Source organism: Mirounga angustirostris, unplaced genomic scaffold, assembly GCF_029215605.1.
Source record: "Mirounga angustirostris isolate CCGP_5_RB_7025 unplaced genomic scaffold, mMirAng1.0.hap1 SCAF_6, whole genome shotgun sequence".
Lineage (NCBI taxonomy): Eukaryota > Metazoa > Chordata > Mammalia > Carnivora > Phocidae > Mirounga > Mirounga angustirostris.
Window position 1 is genome coordinate 43,410,373 of NW_026991714.1, and position 20,164 is coordinate 43,430,536.

The 20,164-nt window shown below is 38.6% G+C and overlaps 1 protein-coding gene across 1 annotated transcript in view; it reads right to left on the minus strand.

The window, feature by feature from the left end:
* Positions 1-19,503, minus strand: part of SHCBP1L (SHC binding and spindle associated 1 like) — a 40,781-nt gene extending 21,278 nt beyond the window's left edge. The window contains exons 1-5 of the mRNA XM_045877282.3: positions 18,808-19,503; positions 16,730-16,879; positions 4,391-4,605; positions 3,432-3,518; positions 3,138-3,356 (exon numbers count right to left, since the gene is read on the minus strand). Of these exons, the coding sequence (XP_045733238.2) occupies positions 3,138-3,356; positions 3,432-3,518; positions 4,391-4,605; positions 16,730-16,879; positions 18,808-19,218 (1,082 nt within the window). The 5' untranslated portion in view covers positions 19,219-19,503. The remainder of the gene's footprint in view (positions 1-3,137; positions 3,357-3,431; positions 3,519-4,390; positions 4,606-16,729; positions 16,880-18,807) is intronic.
* Positions 19,504-20,164: the final 661 nt, after the last annotated feature.

Below are 20,164 nucleotides of genomic sequence, written 5' to 3' on the forward strand. Positions count from 1 at the left end.
CTGTCCTTACATTTTGTATCCTTTTTTCATTAGAGACTAACATATTAATTAGGTATTTTAAATTCCATCTGATTAATTCCACAATCATAATTGAGTCTGGTTCTGATGCTTGCTTTCTCTCTTCAGGCTTAGTTTTTTTCTTGCCTCTTAGTATGTCCTGTAATATTTTGTGGAAAGCCAAGCATGATATATTGACTAGAAACTGAAGCAAATAGGCTTTTAGAGTGAGGTTTTATATTAATCTGGCCAGGAGGTAAACTGTGTTTAATGTTTGCTATAGCTGTAGGTGTCAGAGGCCTCACATTCCTATGGTTTCCATATTTGTGTCTCCCCTGTTGCCTTTGAGCTTCCCTAAGAACTCCTCTTTAAACAGAGTTTGTGTCTTGTAGTTCTTTTTGCTATAATCCAGTTATTATACTGGAGCCTGGCTGATGTGGTTGGTATGGTATGGTGGAGAGGAACTGTCCTATAATCTTATGATTAAATATTAGTCTTTGAGGGGATCTATGTCCCTGGACTGTAACCTTCACAAGTTTCTTAGTGCCATCCACTTCCCAGATAGGAAGGCTAAAGGGGACTGGAGTCAAGGAAATGCCCTGCTCCCCTAGGTGGGAAAAGGCTCTGGTAAAGTCTTTTCCTCTGGTGAATAAATCTTTGTCATGGAGATGCTCTGGGTATATTTCTTTTTCTTTTTCTTTTAAGATTTTATTTATTTATTTGACAGAGAGAGACACAGCGAGAGAGGGAACACAAGCAGGGGGAGTGGGAGAGGGAGAAGCAGGCCTCCTGCAGAGCAGGGAGCCCGATGCAGGGCTCGATCTCAGGTCCCTGGGATCATGACCTGAGCCGAAGGCAGACGCTTAACAACTGAGCCACCCAGGCGCCCCCCCCCCCCTTTTTTTTTTACGATTTATGGGTATATTTCATAATAGTAACTTTTCCCATCCCCAACCAGAGGCATAATGGGATTTTTCTTGACTCTTCACCAGAATTCCTGGAGGCAAAACCCCACAGAGATGTGGGGTATCTCCCTAGGAATTTCATCCCTCCAGGAGTTTCTCACTTGCATACTAGTCCACACTCAACCACCAGCAGTTCATCAAAATTACCACTTGTGTTCTTACAGTTTATGGCTCTAGGTGGTTATCTGTTTCAGGTAAGCAGATCTTGGTTGTGATTCTGAATTTACTTCTTTCTCCAGATTTCAAGGTGGCAGTTTGCCCTATGACCTCAGTTTTCTTATGGGTCGAAGAAAGTCATTTTCAGTTTGCTCAGCTTTTTTCTTTTTTTAAGGATGGGAGCGATAATTAACAAGCTCTTTACATGTCAGAGCTACATCTGAAAATATTTTATTTGTTTTTTAGTTTCCATTTCTCTGTTGAGATTCTCCATCCACTTATTAACACCAGTTTTCCTGTAATTTGTTGAACATATTTATAATAGCTGCTTTGAAGTCTTTCAGATCTAACATCTGGGTCTATTCAAACTCATATTTTATCAAATATCTTTTTTCCTGGGTATGGATCTTATTTTCTGGTTTCTTTCCATGCCCATTAATTTTTGGTTGAACACTGGAGACTTTGGAAAATAGATTCTCATAACTCTAGATTGTGTTTTGTTCTTCTGAGGATTGTTATTCTTGTATTCTAGCAGGCAGTTAACTTGTCTGGGCTCAAAATGCAGCTGACATCTCTCAACCTCCATGCTTCAACTACATATTTTTTTAAAGCATGGTTCCCAAATTTCTCTCCCCAACCAGTGCTAGCACAGTTTAGTGGTCAGTGAAGAATTTGGGCAGAGTTTATGCTAAAATTCTAGATCTCACCCCTTTTACAACTCTCTTCTTTCAGGATGCCCCACCTATATTTCCAGCTCTTCTGCCAGCTTTGAACTCTGTCCTTTGCCATCATGAAATAGTTGGACTGCATTTTTTGCTGCCAGAGCTAAAAGAACTGGTGATCCCTCTCAGACTGAAAAGCAACAAATTCCTATTTCTTACCCATTCCAAGGATAAATACATTTCAAGGCTGTTGCCTGCTTTGGTTATTTGACAGTACCTTCAAATAGCTGGATACTTTTAATACATTTTTGTTCAAATTTTATAATTGTTATCTATGTAAGGGATTGGCCAACTTATTTAACTTACTCCACCACTCCCAAACCTAGATTCTCTGTGATTATAACTTTTAAGATGAGAGAACCCTGTGCTCTATGCCATTAGAATCTGAAGTCTAGTGATGATAGCTTGTATTCAAATTCAACTTTTGTTGAATCTGGATTTCTAGATAAATAGATTTCAAAAATCTTATCTATACTGACTTCCCAAAGTAATCCCAAGGTTTTCTTATATAGGAATCCCAATAACAACATCAACAATAGGCACTGAAATGGGATTCTTAATGATTAAAAAAGTAAGTCAAATTTGAAAGAAAGTACAAAAAGAAAAGATTTAGGCTAATAGTTAATTGTTGGACAAATAAAATGTGGCTCAGAATTTCTATGGCACAGAACGTGTACAGGTGGAACACAAAGGAAGAGGTTTAACTATCTAGTATGAAATAGTCATATGTCCTTTGGCTCCATTCAAAATTTTCCATTAATTTTGAAACCATGAGCAAGAATTCTTGTTTCCTCTCTATCTAAAACAGAAATATGTACTTTACTACATAGTAATGTAAAAATATTTTAAGACATTTTAAAGTATTCTGGAGAATGATGCTAGTTAAATCTACATTGTTTTATTTATCACAAAAAGAACTTATCAACTTATGTTGGTTAAAAAAGAAGAAATGAAGAGGCAGCCAAATTATTCAACTTTCTCTTTACTTTGCATATTATATGTGTTGGAGATCTACCTCCTCTTTTCTTAGGCTTTGGCCAAAATCAAGAGTGTAAAGATGAAAGATAAGGAAAGAACTAGTTTGATGACATGTTTTTTAATCCAAAAAGCCAATGATTTCAGTGAACTCAGTTATATAAAAATAACTTTCCAATACTGGTAGTTGCACTTTGTTCTTATCTCAAAAACTGGACATCTAATTTTATAATCTACTTCAGTCAGGGTAACATATATGACAAGTGATATGATAAAAGAATGACCATGTAATCTTTTTGTTTAAAATAGAGCAAATTATTACCGGAGGCGTAAATCTTCCCACATTTTCAATAATCCACAGAGCATTACTATCTCATAGTATTTTTTCCAGCATTCAACGGCCTCTGCTGCAGATGGATCTTCCTTAATATTACTCTGATACTCGATGAGCTCAACACGTTTGTTTTTATATTTCTCCAAAGTTTTTTTGAAACGTTGTGCAATAGGACCAGGTATGGTTCCATCTTGTATATCACACCACCTGAAAAGTATCAATATAATTACAGTGTTTATCTTATAATAATAATGTGCTGAGTTCGTTTTTAACTATACTTACAAATTAATTCTTTCTTCAATCAAAGCAGTGTAATTCTCACAACTTTCTTCATCATCCCAGTCCCTCCAAAGAAAGTCATAAAAAAACCTATAATGAATCAAAATAATATAAGTGATCAAAAAGAGCCAATACCATGTATATAATTAAAGACACTGTCATGTCAGAATTCTTTGTATGAATTCTAAGAAAAATGACTTCTCAGTGAACTAATATTAAAATCAAACCTTTAAAAATTAGATTATCTAGATTCTATTTGAGGTTACTACAGATAATGTTCCTTGAAGTGGGAATGAAAAATGTTTCCAAATTTCCTAGATTTTGGCTATGGTTTTGTTCAACAAAGAAATAATACTTAAGATATAATCAAATTTGTATATTCAGGGAAAGCATTAGAAAAACAAAAATATGCCCCCAAAATATTCTGTATTATATTTTTAGACAGCTTCTCTCAAATTGTATCAACTTTTAAGAAGCAATCATAATGTAGATGATGACATCTAGCATTTGTAATGCCCTTACACATGAAACATAAAATCTAATATACTTAAGATGCTTAAATATGAACAAAATTTAATGTTACTTGTCTCTAGAACTTTTTTAAATCAATTTTTGAAAAAGCAAGATAAAAAAATGGCAAACTTTTCATTGCCCATATATAATACTTCTGCAAGAGAATGTTAAAGGAGTTACAAATATGTGTTCATTAAGAACAGACAGGAGCACCTGGCTGGCTCAGTCAGTGGAGCATGTGACTCTTGATCTTGGAGTCATGAGTTCAAGCCCCATGTTGGGTGTAGAGATTACTTAAAATAAATAAATAGACTTTAAAAAAATGGACAAATTGAATTCAGAAGTGAGTAAAAATTAAATCAATAAGTATTTATTAAGCGCTTATATACTTACGTATTAACTTTTTGAATAGGAGAATTTTAACTTTAAGAGGTAAAAAGCTCTAATACCTTACAACTTCCAAGGCCAAAGCAATATCATGTATATCAGAATCTTGTCCTTCAACAGGGTACACTTCCAAGAGAGGCACACTATGCTCCAGTTCTTCCAAAATCTCATTGACTAAATTCCTTGGAATATTTGCAATGTTAGAAGAAAAGGGCTCAGCAACAGATACAGTAACTTTGAAACAAGACGATAAGCTTTGGTGTGGTTTACAAGTTACCTACGACAAATATTATAAAATTTGTAATTACAAATCAAAATAAATCACAGGATTTTTTTCCTCACACATGATCTGCTTATAAAATTTCTTCTTTTAAATTTTATGACCTCTTTAACCACACACAAAGTAATTATAGCTCAATATTAAATAAAATAACAATTTTTCAAACTTTCTCCCTCCCTCCCTCTCTCCTTTTCTTTTCCTTTCCTTTCCTTTTCCTTTCCTTTCCTTTCCTTTAGTTCTGGTGTAGTTAATAATGTTATATTAGTTTCAGGTGTATAATATAGTGATTCAACAATTCCATATATTACTCAGAGCTCATCAAGATAAGTCTTAATCCTCTCCAGCTATTTCACCCATCCCCCTACCCACCTTCCCTCTATAATATTTGTTCTCCCAATCCCTAAATACAGAATATCTTTCCATTTCTTTGTGTTGCCTTCAATTTCCTTCATCAGTGTTTTATAGTTTTCAGAGTACAGGTCTTTCACCTCCTCGGTTAAGTTTATTCCTGGGTAGCTTATTATTTTTGGTGCAATTGTAAATGGAAGGATTTTCTTATTTCTCTTTCTGCTATTTCATTATTAGTGTATAGAAATGCAATGGATTTCTGTATAAAGATTTTGTATCCTGCAACTTTACTGAACTCATTTACCAGTTCTAGTATTTTGGTGAAATCTTTAGGGTTTTCTATATATAGTATCATGTTATCTGCAAATAGTCAAAGTTTCACTTCTTTCTTACCTATCTGGATGCCTTTTATTTCTTTTTCTTGTCAGATTGCTGTGGTTAGGGCTCCCAGTACTGTTGAATAAAAGTGGTGACAGTGGACATTCTTGTCTTATTCCTGACCTTAGGGGAAAGGCTCTGTTTTTCACCAGTGAGTATGATGTTAGCTCTGGGCTTTTCATATATAGCTTTTATTGTGTTGAGGTATGTTACCTCCAAACCTACTTTGTTGAGGGTTTTTATCATGAATGGATGTTGTACTTTGTCAAATGCTTTTTCTGCATCTATTGAAATGATCATATGGTTTTTATCCTTTGTCTTGTTGATGTTATGTACCACATTAACTGACTTGTGAATACTCAGCTACCCTTGCATCCCAGGAATAAGTCCCACTTGGTCGTAGTGAGTAATTCTCTTCATGTATTGTTGGATTCAGTTTGCTAATATTTTATTGAAGATTTTAGCATCTATGTTCATCAGAGATATTGGCGGCCTGCAGGTCTCTTTTTTTTTTTTTGGTAGTGTTTTGGTATCTGGTTTTGGTATTGGAGTAATGCTGGCCTCATAGAATGAATTTGAAAGCTTTCCTTCCTCATCTATTTTTTTTAAATAGGTTCCAGTTATTGATTCATGGATGCTTTTATCTTGTCTTTAATTTCTGAGATTAATAGGTTTTTAAATATATTTATGTACATATGTGTGTGTATATATATATTTTCCTTTTCCTTATCATTTGTTTCTTCAAAATGTCTTCTTTTCTGCTGTTTTAACCACAATTTTGATATTAGAGTTTCTTCAAATGCCTGGTGATCCTTGGCTGTCTGTTCATATTTAAAAGTGGAGCACTAAAAAGGAGGTCTGTGTATACAGGTGGAATAAGTACAGATGTTCTATCTGTAGATGTAGAACATCTGTAGGATGTTCTGCACCAGCTCTTTCCATGGGAACTCAATATGACAACTACCTTTAGATGTGTTCTTTTGAGCTGAATATAGAAAAATCTTCCAACTCTCATGCCTGAAGGAATATGCCTTAGCTGCTTGTGTTCAGAGTCAGAGTAGAAGGCAGAAGATCCTAACATTCAGTACCAATAAACTTTGACCTATTCCCTTCTTCTCAATGGGATACTTCTATCCTTAACCATACTTCTCAAGCCAGCTTCTGAAATCTGTACATTTATGTCTTTTGCCAAATTTGGGAAATTTCAGCCATTATTTTATTCAAATATTTTTTCAGCCACACCTCTTCTCTTTTTCTGGGACTCAGAAGACATGAATGTTAGGTCTTTTGTTAGAGTCCAACATGTCCCTACAGCTCTCTCCATTTTGTTTTCCAGTTTATATTCTTCCTGGTGTTCAATTAGGTAATTTCTAATTTTCTATTGTCAAGTTCACTGATTGTTTCCTCTGTCTTCATTCTGCTGTTCAACACATTCTTTTGAGTTTTTTATTGTAGTTACTGTATTTTTCTAGTTCTAAAACATTGCTTGGTTTTTCTTTATATATTTCATTTATTTGTAGAGACTTTCTATTTTTTGCTGAGACTTTCTATTTTTTAATTTGTTGCATATGCATTCATAATTGCTCAGTGAAGCATTTTTTTTTTAAAGATTTTATTTATTTGAGACAGAATGAGAGAGAGAGCACATGAGGGGGGGGGGAGGGTCAGAGGCAGAAGCAGGCTCCCCGCTGAGCAGGGAGCCCGATGTGGGACTCGATCCAGGGACTCCAGGATCATGACCGGAGCCGAAGGCAGTCGCTTAACCAACTGAGCCACCCAGGCGCCCCTCAGTGAAGCATTTTTATCATGACTGCTTTAAAGTCCTTGTCAGATAATTCTAACATCTGTGTTACCTCAGTGTTGGTGTCTATTGTTTTATCTCATTCAAGTTGAGATCATCCTAGTTCTTACGAGGGATTGAGAAGAGATGACAAGTGATTTTTCTGGACATTTTGAGTATTATGTGAGATTCTTGACTTTATTTAAATCTTTTATTTTATCAGTCCTCTTTTGACACCAATCTGCCATAGAAAGTAAGTTGCCACCCTGTTACTGCCAGATAGGGAGAGAAGTCCAGATTCTTCACTCTGTGTCTGTTGACTGGGGGAGGGTGAGGAGTGTTTCTTCTTTACTGCTATTCTGGGGTGAGAGCTCAGGTTCAACATGAGATCTCCACTAATACCAGCTTGGAGAGAGAGGAGCACCTCATTATTGTTCCCCATGTTTTCTTTGACATCGTGGTAGGGTGTTGAGTCCTGATTCTCCACTAGATTTTTTCTGACACCACTGCTCCAGGAAGTGGAAGGAGTCTCTCCTTACTCGCAGGGGTGGAAGTATAGTCTTCCTACGTAGTCTACATTGACACCGGCGGGGGCAGGGGAAGTTCCTTATCACCCAACTCCCCATTTTCTTCCCACTAGGTCTTCTCTAACACCACTCTGGCAGTGGGGTTAGACTGCCTTGTTTCAACTTAACAAGGGTGGAAGTCTAGGCTCTTCACTTGGGTCTTTTCCTGCAGTGGGGAAAAAGGGGCAGCAGGTTTGGGGTTTTTTTCCCTGTGGTGTTTGGCTGCCCCTTTCCTGGTCCTTTGGCTAGAGAAAGCAGGCCTTTGGGAGTGGGGAGTTGGGGGGGGTGGGCTTTTTCATTTTTATTTTTTACTTTTAGTCTACACCTATTGGTGTTTTTAGGTTGCCAGATTCTCTGGTACCCAGTCTAGGATATATGAAGCAAACCTCAAGGAAGTTACTGTTATTCCTTGGGTCATGAGGTCCCTAGGCACTCTGCCTTCTATCCATCTTTTAGAGTCTTATGTTGGTTTTATATTAATTATCCAGGTTTTTTGTTATACTTGGTAGGAAGAATAGGGAAAAATATGTCTACTCCATCTTTCTGGGAGTGGAAATCTCTGTTTCTTAAATAGCTTTCAACAATTCTTTCTTAGCTCCATATTAAACCCTATTTCCAGAGATGTAAGTACAGTCAATTCTTTAGGGTATTTAGTGTATATCAAATTGTTTTTTGGCTTTCCCTACTACAAACTTAGAATTCAACTTTCTTAGCTTTACTGTCGGTTGCCACTTATTTATCTCTTTTATGCCTTCTAAGTTTTGTTGCCATTATCACCTTTCCCATCTCTTGTCCTTAAATACCTTTTAAAAAATTCCTTTGCTATCATTTGGTGGAGGACTCTAGGGATAAAGAAAAGCTCCTACAAGTTTCCAGAGAGAAAAAATATATAGGTGTTATCAGAGGACTGATGACATTGGCTTCTCAACCAACAACACTGGAGGCTTGAAGACAATGAACAGTATTTTTCCAATTCTGGTCATAAAAATCAAACCTAGAATCATGTACCCTGTCAATTTTTCAAATAAATATGAGGATATTTTCAAGAACACAAGACTGCAGTAATTTTATCTTCTTTGTGTCCTTACCCATGAAGCTATTAGGATAAGGTCCCAGCCAAAATGAAAGAATTAAGAAAAAGGAAGATAGGAATTCTGGGAAATAGGTTATTTATACAAGAGAATGGCAAAAGGAATTCCTAAGATAATGATGGAGGGAGATCCCAAAAAGACAGCTATCCATCGGGTTTAGAGATCACCAATCCAGATTGCAGATCATAAGGATGCAAGAGATACCTCTTTAAGAAGACAAAATTGATAGACATGTTTATGTTGAGAAGACTTACATAACTGGGGAAGAGTCTAAGGACAAACTAGTAAGAAAACTAAAAGAAATGAAAAAAAAACAAGGTAATCAACTCTAGGAAAACTTTTTTAAATGTCCAGGAAAGGAAAATTAATCATAGTATACCAGTTTATCTATCTCTGAAATGAATACTACATACAAATGAAGTAAACACTGAGTATATGATAGAACCAAAATTATTAAGTGTTTTGGGAGGATGGGAGCATGTAAAAAATATGGGTATAAGGTGGAACAGGGAATGTATTGGTGGTGGTATATAAAATACCTAAATCCCCATTTTCCATAGTGGGAGCCTATATATAAAACCTAAAACAGAGAAATCAAGAAGTAGCAATATAAGCATGATTCTTCTTTTTTTATTTAAATTCAATTAGCCAACATATAGTACATCATTAGTTTCAGATGCATTATTCAATAATTCTTTTTTTTTTTAAAGATTTTATTTATTTATTTGAGACAGAGAGAATGAGAGAGAGAGAGAGCACATGATAGGGGGGAGGGTCAGAGGGAGAAGCAGGCTCCCCGCTGAGCAGGGGGCCCGATGCGGGACTCGATCCAGGGACTCCAGGATCATGACCTGAGCCGAAGGCAGTCGCTCAACCAACTGAGCCACCCAAGCGCCTTCAATAATTCATCAGTTGCGTATAACACCCAGTGCTCATCACATCACGTGCCCTCCTTAATGCTCATCACCCAGTTATCCCATCCCCCCACCAACCTCCCCTTCAGCAACCCTCAGTTTGTTTCCCAGTGTGAAGGGTCTCTCATGGTTTGTCTCCCTCTCTTAAAACTGAATGGGAAGAAATATAAGCATGTCTCTTGGAGATAGGGAATTGATACTATAATAATTAACTAAACTGGTTAAAATTGGCTGCACCTGGAAAATACAAGAAATTGCAGCAGAAGGTGGATAGAGGTTGGGTGATCACAACATTTCATAACAAAAGTTGTAACTGTATTTGACTCTATTAACTATGTGCATATTGAATTTTAATAACAATAAGAAAACATTTAGCAATAAGTGGGTACACAAAAGATAAGGAATTGAGACATTTAATATAAACTACTATTTGGGGGACTTTACGATGAAATAAAGGAAAGAGACAGAGTAGGAGCTAGAGGGAAGAGAAGGGTCCCAAGCAGTCTAAAATGTGAATTTAAATGCCTCCCAATTTGTTCAGAAAGCAAGTTACAGACAGGCTTTAAAATCAAGGATTCTAGGGCGCCTGGGTGGCTCAGATGGTTAAGCGTCTGCCTTCGGCTCAGGTCATGATCCCAGGGTCCTGGGATCGAGTCCCACATCGGGCTCCCTGCTCCGCGGGGAGCCTGCTTCTCCCTCTGCCTCTCTCTCTCTCTCTCTCTCTCTGTCTCTCATGAATAAATAAAATAAAATCTTTAAAAAAAATAAAAAATAAAATAAAATAAAATCAAGGATTCTAGGGGTGCATAGGTGGCTCAGTTAGTTAAGTGTCCAGCTCTTAATTTTGGCTCAGGTCATGATCTCAAGGTTGTGAGATTGAGCCTCACATCGGGCTCCATGCTAGGTGTGAAGCCTGCTTAAGATTCTCACTCTCCTTCTCCCTCTCCCTCTGCCCCTCCCCCCCCAAAAATAAAAATAATAAATAATAAATAAAACCAATGATTTTATAACTAAAGGTGGGAGTTTGTGGAAATAGCCACAATGCAAGATGTAAATGTTGAGAACAGTTCAAAGTGACTATTCCCTCTTTAGAACTATGATACAGTAGAATCAGGTAAATAACCAGCTTCGGAATCCACTGAGAGATCCCTTAAACGTCTCCAAATTAAAGATTCTCTAAACTGGGAACATACCTCAACATAATAAAGGCCATATATGAAAAACCCACAGCTAATATCTTCAATGGGGAAAACTGAGAGCTTTTCCTCTATGGTCAAGAACAAGGCACGGATGTCTACTCTCATCACTGCTGTTCAACACAGTACTGGAAGTCTTAGCCTCAGCAATCAGAAAACAAAAAGAAATAAAAGGCATCCAAGTCAGCTAGGCAGAAATAAAACTTTCACTATTTACAGATGACATGATACTCCATATAGAAAACCCAAAAGACTCCACCAAAAAATTGATACAACTGATACATGAATTCAGTAAAGTGGCAGGATACAAAACTGACATACAGAAATCTATTGCATTTCTTTACCAATAATGAAGCAGCAGAAAGAGAAAGTAAGGCAAAAACCTCATTTACAATTGCACCAAAAACAATAAGATATCTAGGAATAAACCTAACCAAAGAGGTGAAAGACCCGTACTCTGAAAACTACAAAACATTGATAAAAGAAATTGAGGATGATAAAAAGAAATGGAGATATTCCATGCTCATGGATTGGAAGAATAAATATTGTTAAAATGTCTATACTGCCCAAAGCAATCTACACATTCAATGCAATCCCTATCAAAATACCAACAGCATTTTTCAGAGAGCTAGAATAAGCAATCCTAAAAGTTGTATGGAACCACAAAAGATGCTGAGTAACCAAAACTACTGTGGCGGGCGGTGGGGGGGGCGGAAACAAAGCTGGAGGCATCACAATTCTGGGCTTCAAGTTATATTACAGAGCTGTAGTGATCAAAATAGTATGGTATTGGCACAAAAATAGGCACATAGATCAATAGAACAGAACAGAAAACCCAGAAATAAACCCGCAAGTATATGGTCAATTAATCTTTGACAAAGCAGGAAAGAATATCCAATGGAAGAAAGACAGTCTCTTCAACAAATGGTGTTGGGAAAACTGGACAACTACATGCAAAAGAATGAAACTGGACCACTTTCTTACACCATACACAAAAATAAACTCAAAATGGATTAAAGACCTAAATGTGAGACCTGAAACCATAAAAATCCTAGAGAACACAGGCAGTAATCTGACATCAGCCATAGCAACTTCTTTCTAATATGTCTCCTGAGGCAAGGGAAACAAAAGCAAAAATAAACAATTGGGACTTCATCAAGATAAAAAGTTTCTGCACAGCGAAGGAAACAAGCAACAAAACTAAAAGGCAACCTACTGAATGGGAAAAGATAGTTGCCAATGACATATCTGATAAAGAGTTAGTATCCAAAATATATGAACTTAACTCAACAGCCAGAAAACAATCCAAGTAAAAAATGGGCAGAAGACATGAATAGACATTTTTCCAAAGTTATCCAGACAGCTAACAGACACATGAAAAGATACTCATCACTAATCATCAGGGAAATACAAAAGTATAATGAGATAACACCTCACACCTGTCAAAATGGCTAAAATCAACAACACAAGAAACGACAGATGTTAGTGAGGATGTGGAGAAAGGGGAACCCTTGTGCACTGTTGGTGGGAATGCAAACTGGTGCAGCCACTCTGGAAAACAGTATGGAGGTTCCTCAAAAAGTTAAAAATAGAACTACCCTATGATCCAGCAATTGCACTGCTAAATATTTACCCAGAGAATACAAAAATACTAATTCAAGGGGATACATGCACCCCAATGTTTATAGCAGCATTATCTACAATAGCCAAATTATGGAAACCGTCCAAGTATCCATCAATTGATGAATGGATAAAGATGATGTGATATATGTATAAATACGTACATATACAATGGCATATTACTCAGCCATAAAAAAGAATAAAATCTTGCCATTTGCACCATGGGTGAAGCTAGAGAGTATTATGCTAAGTGAAATAAGTCAGTCAGAGAAAGACAAGTACCATATGGTTTCACTTATATGTGGAATTTAAGAAACAAAACTAATAAGCAAAGGGGGGAAAAAAAAGAGAGAGGGAAGCAAGCCAAGAAAAAGATTCTGAACTATAGAGAACAAACTGATGGTGGGCGCCTGGGTGGCTCAGTTGGTTAAGCGACTGCCTTTGGCTCAGGTCATGATCCTGGAGTGCCAGGATCGAGTCCGGCATCGGGCTCCCTGCTCAGCAAGGAGTCTGCTTCTCCCTCTGACCCTCCCCCTCTCACGTGCTCTCTCTCTCTCCTTCTCTCTCAAATAAATAAAATCTTTTAAAAATTTTTAAAAAATAATATTAAAAAAAAGAGAGAGAACAAACTGATGGTGACCAGAGGGAGGGTGGGTGCGGGGAATGAGTTAAATAGGTGCTAGGGATTAAGGAGTGCACTTGTGGTGAGCACTGGGTGTTGTATGGAAGTGTTGAATCACTATATTATACATTTGAAACTAATATTACACTGTATGTTAACTGGAATTTGAATAAACTTTTAAAAAAATAAAGATTCTCGGGGCGCCTAGGTGGCTCAGATGGTTGGGCGTCTGCCTTTGGCTCAGGTCATGATCCCAGCGTCCTGGGATCGAGCCCCGCATCGGGCTCCCTGCTCAGCGAGAAGCCTGTTTCTCCCTCTCCCACTCCCCCTGCTTGTACTCTCTCACTCTCTCTGTCGAATAAATAAATACAATCTTAAAAAAATAAATAAAATAGTCTCTAAATTTATTGATAGTGACTACACATGCTCTTTGTAAAAAATGTTTAAAAATCAACCATAATCCTATCAACAGAGATAACCAACTACCATTAACCTTTTTATCTTCCAGTTTTATTCCTATGTCCTTATATTATTAACATAATTGGATCATACTGCATATCTAGTTCTCTAATCTTTTACTTTACCTTATATATACAATGAGCGCTTTTCTAAATCATTAAAAGTTTTTTGTTAATATAAGTTTTATGACTACATAATATCCTATCTTATGGATATATCATCATTTATTTGACCAGCATCTTACTATTAAAGTCTTATGGTATTTTTAATTTTATAAATAGCACTGTGATCACTCAATATATAAATCTTTTTCTGTATTTCTGATTTCTGTAGAATAAATTCTAGAAATTAAGTGAACTTTTTCATTTTCATTTTTATTTGTTTTTATGTGCAGTGGGGTCTATTTATTTATTTTTGTTATTTTTATTTTTTCTAGCTTTATTGAGATAACTGACATAATGAGTGAACTACTTTAAAATTCTTTTTTTTTTTTTTAAGATTTTATTTATTTGGGCGCCTGGGTGGCTCAGTTGGTTAAGCGACTGCCTTCGGCTCAGGTCATGATCCTGGAGTCCCAGGATCGAGTCCCGCATTGGGCTCCCTGCTCGGCAGGGAGCCTGCTTCTCCCTCTGACCCTTCCCCCTCTCATGTGCTCTCTGTCTCTCTCATTCTGTCTGTCTCAAATAAATAAATAAAATCTTTAAAAAAAAAAAAGATTTTATTTATTTGACAGAGAGGGAGAGCGAGAGAGAGAGAGAGCTCACACGCACAAGTAGGCAGAGAGGCAGGGAGAGGGAGAAGCAGATTCTCCGCTGAGCAGAGAGCCCGAAGTGGGCTCGATCCCAGGACCCTGGGATCATGACCTGAGCAGAAGGCAGACGCTTAACCGACTGAGCCACCCAGGCGCCCCTACTTTAAAATTCTTAATATATTTTGGCAAACTGCTTTTTGCAGAGGTTATAAAAAAGTTCCTTAATTTCTGGACCATTTTGTAACCAAGATTAAGAATATGCTAGATTTTCTTCCAGTCAAATATTTCTAAATTTTTTCTTTGTTTTTGTGTGAATTTGTACCAGGCAGAATAATGGCCCTCAAAGATATTCATGCCTTTATCCTTGGAACCTGTGAATATATTAATGTTACTTTACATGGTAAAAGGGACTTTGCAGGTGTGATTAAGGTTAAGGAGTTGAGATGGGAAAGTTATCCTGAATTACCCAGTTGGGCCCATTCTAATCATGAATCTTAAAGGACATGCACTTTTTCAGCCTGCAAAGAATCAGACAGATAGAGTCCGAGAAAGACTTTGAAGATGGAGAGAGGGGGCCAGAAGTCATGGAATGCAGGAAGCTTCTAGAGGCTGGACAAGACAAGGAAACAGATTCTCCCCTACAGCCTCCAAAAGGGAATGCAGCCTTGCCTATATCTTGATTTTAGCTCACTGGGCCCATGTCAGATTTTTTTCTATAGAATTGTAAGATAATAAATTTGTATCGTTTAAGTCACCAAACTCATGGTAAATTCTTGCAGCAGCAATAGAAAATTGAGCATCTAAAGAAAAAGAGAATGAGGTCCATAGAAATAAATTATTGTGACTTCAGAACAAGGAGTATCATATAGCAACTGTTGATACTTCAATCCAAGTAAGATTTAAGAAGCTTTGGCAGACAAAACAACATCTGAATTGTGCAGCACTACCTTAAGAGATCCCAAGAGCTACCTTAAGAGGTCCCAAGATCTAGTTTTACTGCCACATAATTCAAAGAATTAGAATCTGCCAACATACTATTCTGCTTTTTGCTCTGTTCTCTTCTTTCCTTCCTACCTTTCTAATGTTTAAACGGACACTGGCAATCTCTAGAGGATTGGTAATCCCTAGAGGATTCTAAAGCAATATAATTATCTGTAATCTTGTTATTTTGGGAGTAAGAAAGAGAGCAAACAATCAATGTATTGCATGTAAAACCTTAGGACTTGATATATTTTCTAGATAATCTAATCCAGTGAGTTTTCATATAAATTTAAGGATCTTCCAGGTTTTATGGAGAATAGGGGCTATCATGAGGTATCGGAAGAAAAGCCAAGTAATTGCTAGAATGCCATCCCCTTCATTTCAATCAGAAATGTCCTGCTTTAATGTGTTGTATACGTCAGGATTCCACATAAAACTTGACTAAAAAATCCCCCCCCAAAATGTTAAAGATACCAATATAGTATACCTCCACTTATTTTATCCACATGAAAAAAGTCCAGAGAAGTTATGAAAGTTCCAGGGAAAAGCTACTCAAAATGTGAAGTTGAGCAAACCTCAAAGAAACACTAAAAACAGAATATTATTGGAAAACTAATCCCAAGTCTCTATTATATTTTTTGTATAGTCTTTATGATAAAAAATATGCCATTTTTTATCTGTAAAAATACCACAAACTTACTTTTCCATAGAAGACAGAATTGAATTGTTTTCAGGTAGTGTGCAATGTAATGAATTTCAAACACAAATTTTTCTTGTGACCAAACAACAAACTTGAAATATCTGAGGCAGGGATACCATTTGCAATTATAAATATTAATGTCTATACAAGGATAATAAATCTTTAAGGGAATCAAACTTATGACATCAAATATGCCACAATATTTAACCTATAGACTTAAAAAAGTAAAATCTTATCAGATGAAGGCTTGGAAGTTGAGGTATTATACTAAAAGAGTACTTTTTATAGGAAGAAATTTCAAATTTTACCAACAGTTTTCTGATCCACTTTTTCTGTCTTACTTTAACTAAACCTCGTAATTCAGACAAAAGAAGATTAAAGGAAAATGATGGAAAAAGAAGGCCCAAATCTGTTAAAGCCTAAATTACTAATTTTAAAGAAATGCACTTTTGCTATTTGAGCAATTGAAACTAAGCTAATAAATACTGTCTGATACACTAGATTCCATGTAATAATTAACTGTGCCCAGGTAAATGAATGCTAATATCCCCCTTCTTTTTATGCTATTAATTTGCTTAGAAACTTAAAATAGACATTAACCTTTGTCAATCTGTGTTTAAGTATCAAAGCCCCAAATTAGTAAGGTCATATTTTGGTCTTAAAAAGAACTGATAATTTCACTCAAAAGAACAAAGCTCAGGTAAAATTTATTTACCTCAACCAGTACACCAACAAAAGGGATAGAAGCTTCTTCATATTTCACAAAGAATAACTCAGGATTCGTCCTCCAGACTCCAAGCCATTTGTCTTTCAACTTTAATTTTTCTGATAGATAATTACTCATAGCCTCATCAGCATCTTCTGCCTAGCAACAGAAAAAATATGTATAAATATATAAAATTATAGATTTATATAGAAATATTTTTACTGATTTCTATTTAAATATACCCTTAAATAATAAAAAACCTGGAAAGTAACAGATTTTAATTGAATCAATGTTTACTGGAAAATATCATAAACATTAAAAACTTAAAAGAGATCCATTCACTCAATAGAGTAATTCAGTGCTGAAACATCTACTTGTTATTTATATTTAAGTAATCTGTTTTATTAATCCACTGAGGACAAAGAACTGTAATTATACTTTAAAAAAATAGTAATTATCATTTTTAAAAAACAGCAATGGGCGCCTGGGTGGCTCAGTTGGTTAAGCGACTGCCTTCGGCTCAGGTCATGATCCTGGAGTCCCGGGATCGAGTCCCGCATCGGGCTCCCTGCTCGGCGGGGAGTCTGCTTCTCCCTCTGACCCTCCTCCCTCTCATGTTCTCTGTCTCTCATTCTCTCTCTCTCAAATAAATAAATAAAATCTTAAAAAAAAAAAAGCAATTATTTTTTCTAAACTTTAAAGATACAGTAACCTATTTAAAACATAGTACATAAAAATTTAAAACAGCACTCCATTCTATAAAACAAATGAGCATATTAAGCATTCAAAAAATACTACCCATTTTATTTTTTAAATTTAAATCAGCTACCTCAAGGATGATAATCATCTAAGCTATTGTGAAACCCAGTCATTAGACCCCGTCTGATTAAGGGCACAAAAATGTCTATAAACGTTTTTCAATTGCCTTTCAGAGACTTCCTCTTTTCCAACCCTTGTTATCAGATATAAGTTGGCCATTAATACTGTCCTAGTTTTATGGTAACTGTGTTTGTTTGTTTGTTTTTTAAGATTTTATTTATTTATTTAATTGACAGAGAGAGAGAGACAGCAAGAGAGGGAACACAAGCAGGGGAGCGGGAGAGGGAGAAGCAGGCTTCCCGCCGAGCAGGGAGCCCGATGCGGGGCTCGATCCCCGGACCCTGGGATCATGACCTGAGCAGAAGGCAGTCACTTCAACTGAGCCACCCATGCGCCCCTATGGTAACTGTGTTCTTAAAAATAAAATTTCCGTCTGATTATAAAATACGGTCCGCCTACAACAAAATCTGAAAAACGCACAAAATGCAAGGAAAACAAAACCCACTCTTGATCCTGACAGCCCAAATAACCCTTGTTGCTAATTCCTTCCAGTCATTTTTCTATGTTTGTATTCATCCATTCATATGAATCATGTTTTTTTTTGTCTCCTGGATTGTTTTTTTTTTTTAACATTATCGCGTAAGATATAACTGTTCTTGAAAACCTAATTTTTACCCCTGCATGGGTCTCCAGTATATGCAGCCACCACAAGTTCTTTACTGCCCCCATAGTCGTTAGTTCCTAATTTTTAATTCTAATACATATCAGTGCAACGAATATCTTTCTACACCAATTCTTCTACTATAACTTAAAAAAAAAAAGGTTAGAAACATATATTTGCTCTATGCAGTGTTACGAGGCACGTATCTTGGATACGAAACATCATTCCACTTCCCAGACTCAGAGTCTGGGAACATCGAGTGTAGACCCGGGCAGTACTGTCGGGTAAAAGTCAAGGCTGGGTCATCGTATCGTTATCTGTGGACGCAAGCCGTTAAATGCGAAAACTAAGACGCAAGCCTGGGCACTGATAAGGCTTATCGATCTAAGATGTAAACCCGGGCCCTGATTAGCCTATCGATCTTCATCTCTTGGAAGCTGCCAGAAACCGGGAGCACGCTCCACCAGGGCTGCCCCCTCACTGACAATGGTTTGTGTGCGGGAAAAGCCAACGGTCACCCGCCGGGACGGGCCGGTGCCTCGGGCTCGGCGGAGGCCCTGCAGATGCCGAGCGCCCGTCCTTCCTGGAGCGGCAGCTGGCCCCTCACCTTACAGCCGCGCAGCACCTCGTCGCAGTACAGCGCCACCTTCTCGTCGCGCCACATGCCCCTCATGGGGCACACGCAGACCGGGGGCAGTGGCTGCGCCTCCTCTTCAACCTCCTCCGGCACCGACAGAAGGGGCTCCTCGTCCTCGTCCTCCTGCGCCCCCTCGCCCCGGCCCTCGGCCTGAGAGGCCGGCTGGAGCTGCAGCCGCCGCCGGGCCGCCTCCCGGCCCGCCTTCCCCTTCGCGGGCCGCGGGGACGCCGCCACCGCCCGCGCCGGGGATGCGGCGCTCTTCAGGGTCCCTACCGCCACCGAGTCCCCGGGGGGCGCGGACACCCCCTTCCCTCCTCGCCTGCCGGGGCTGGCGGTTCGGACGGAGTCCTCCGGCACGGGAGCCCGGGCCCCCGACGCCATCTCCTCACACCGCGAGGGCCCGCTGCAGCCGTTAGTCACTTTTCCCGCCCTCAGCCCGCTGGCCAACGAGCGGGCGGCGCCCGCCGAGTCCGCAACGAGCGCGGGGCCTCGAGGGGAGGCGACCCGGGTGAGTTGGGGGATGGGTGTGCGGGCAGGGCGGGGGTGGAGGAGACCGCGGCCCGCGAGGTGCTGGGGGGCGCGGGTGCTGCGGAGGGGGCCGCGGTGGACGGTGTGGTGCTCAAGGCTGCGCCCCCACTAGGTGGCGCCCCCGCGCAGGGCGCTCGCCCTAACCCTGCGCCGCTCCCTTGGACCCACCCAAGGAGAGAATTCTCTCCCCAGGGTCCTCTTACGTTTTCAGGGTGCTTGTGAGTCACCCCCAGGTCATCATGACCTAACTCATGCGCCGCCTACCGCTGCACACACGCGCATCTGCACAAACACAGTCTGAAAGAAAATTGAGTTTTACGCTGGAGACCGATAGTGACTGGAGCCCTCCGCTCATGAATGACCAAAGGTCACTCTAGTGACATATCCAGCGACCTAGGTTTTCCCCAACCTATTCACACGGTTCCCAATACAAAACTGCCTTTACGTTTTGAACAAGACACTTTTTGCCAAAAACGGTAGGTTAGTCTATTTCCATGTCTCTGTTGTGCTGCTCAAAATTCTCATTGAAGATCATGTTATGTAATTGTTTTGTTTTTTTTTTTAAAGATTTTATTTATTTATTTATTAGAGAGTGAGCGAGAGAGAAACAGCATGAGAGGGGATAGGGTCAGAGGGAGAAGCAGGCTCCCCGCTGGGCCGGGAGCCCGATGTGGGACTCGATCCCAGGACCCTGGGATCATGACCTGAGCCGAAGGCAGCCGCCTAACCAACTGAGCCACCCAGGCGCCCATGTTATGTAATTGTTAAAGTAGACTCAGATTTCCAGCGGGGAGGAATG